We start from the raw sequence: 1,477 nt of genomic DNA, 5'->3' as shown, positions 1-1,477 counted from the left end.
AAAAAAAAAAGTGTTATTTAGAAAAAAGGAAATTTGTTAATTAAAGGAGTGGTTGACTAGGAAAAGGCAAAAATAATTTCTTGTTTTGGCTTCAACTCCCTCTGATGCTCTGGAGTTGAGTTTATTTGAAAAGGATTTGGAGGTAAAATGACTCAATAGACATACACAGAAGTGGCCCAGGTAATCAAAAATATTTGTACCCCCTTGACACCTTGTTTATTTTGGTTTGCTTTTTTTTTTTTTGAGACAGAGTCTCACTTTTTTACCCTCACTAGAGTGCTGTGACATCATAGCTCACAGCAACCTCAAACACTTGGGCTTAAGTGATTCTTGCCTCAGCCTCCCCAGTAGCTGGGACTATAGGCACCTGCCACAATGCCTGGCTTTTTTTTGTAGAGACGAGGTCTCACTCTTGCTCAGGTTTGTCTCGAACTCCTGAGCTCAGGCAATCCACCCACCTCAGCCTCCCAGAGTGCTAGGATTACAGGCATGAGCCACCGTGCCCAGCCTTGCTGTTGTTTTTTTATCCTGGAGGAATTACTGGAGTAATTTTCACTGTACACATCTATCATTCTGGAAAATGCAGATAAACAGAGAAGAAAGGCATCATTCAGAATAAAATTTTATAATGTTTTAAAATGATAGATTGGATTTTAGAAGTGGAGTTAGAGTCTGTTCAGCCTCTTAGGCCAGAAAGATTTGACCCTTTACATCTATTTCAATGGAAAGAATTAGAATTAATGAGACCTCTTTGGTGTCCTCACTGGGGAGACTTTTACTCAGTGTGTTCTAACCATCAGCCATCTTGCTTGGCTGTTGTTAGTAAATTCTAGTGAATTAAATACTTACGTGCAGCAACTTTTGAAGCCCAAGCTCCCCATGATGCAGACTTGATTTGATGTTCATTTTCCTGGAGCCGCTGTTGAAACCCATTTCTTTGTTTCCCTTCCCTGCAGGTCTGTGGAAGATGAAGAGAGACCTTTTGCACTGGGAATGCAGTTTGTTTTGTTGCGAACACTTGGTACGTTCCTGAATTTCCAAAGTGCCTCTTAGTTCCTCTTTACAGATGGCAAGTTAGTTCTCACTGCCCTTTAAAAATGGCAAGTCAGGTCATGTATCACCCGAGTAAGACCTTGCGAGTTACTGGCAAGGGCGCCACTCCCTTATTTTCTGATTTGAACTGAAAGCTCACAAATTCTGTCATTTGATGAAACAAAAGCAGCTTCAGGTTAGTTTCTCTTTCATGGTGAACCTGACCTTGGGGGAAAATTCCTCAGGAAGAAATGGTAAATCAAGCAATTTGTGATGGTCTTGGAATACTGGTGTTTTGGCTCCTTTATGCCTTTTTCATATAAAAGGGATAGAAATTTGGTGTTCCTTTTATTTGTGAAATTTCCAATTCCTTACTTCCTTATAGTAATTTTATTAGACTGAGCAAAGAGTATACTTATCAAGTTTTCTGAGAAAGAAAAAAAAA

The 1,477-nt window shown here is 39.6% G+C and overlaps 1 protein-coding gene across 2 annotated transcripts in view; it reads left to right on the top strand.

Annotated features, from left to right (window-relative positions):
• The window catches only part of SLCO5A1 (solute carrier organic anion transporter family member 5A1), a 156,797-nt gene that overhangs the window by 150,903 nt on the left and 4,417 nt on the right, over window positions 1-1,477 (top strand). Inside the window, exon 9 of one of the 2 annotated variants that reach the window (XM_023517554.1) lies at window positions 957-1,021. The exons of the other annotated variant lie outside the window; for it this stretch is intronic. Coding sequence (XP_023373322.1) covers window positions 957-1,021 — 65 coding nt within the window. The remainder of the gene's footprint in view (window positions 1-956; window positions 1,022-1,477) is intronic. 2 annotated transcript variants of the gene reach the window in all.

The sequence above is a fragment of the Otolemur garnettii genome, unplaced genomic scaffold (genome assembly GCF_000181295.1).
Source record: "Otolemur garnettii isolate 467f Iridium unplaced genomic scaffold, OtoGar3 scaffold00113, whole genome shotgun sequence".
Lineage (NCBI taxonomy): Eukaryota > Metazoa > Chordata > Mammalia > Primates > Galagidae > Otolemur > Otolemur garnettii.
This window is presented reverse-complemented; position numbering and strand designations above follow the sequence as displayed.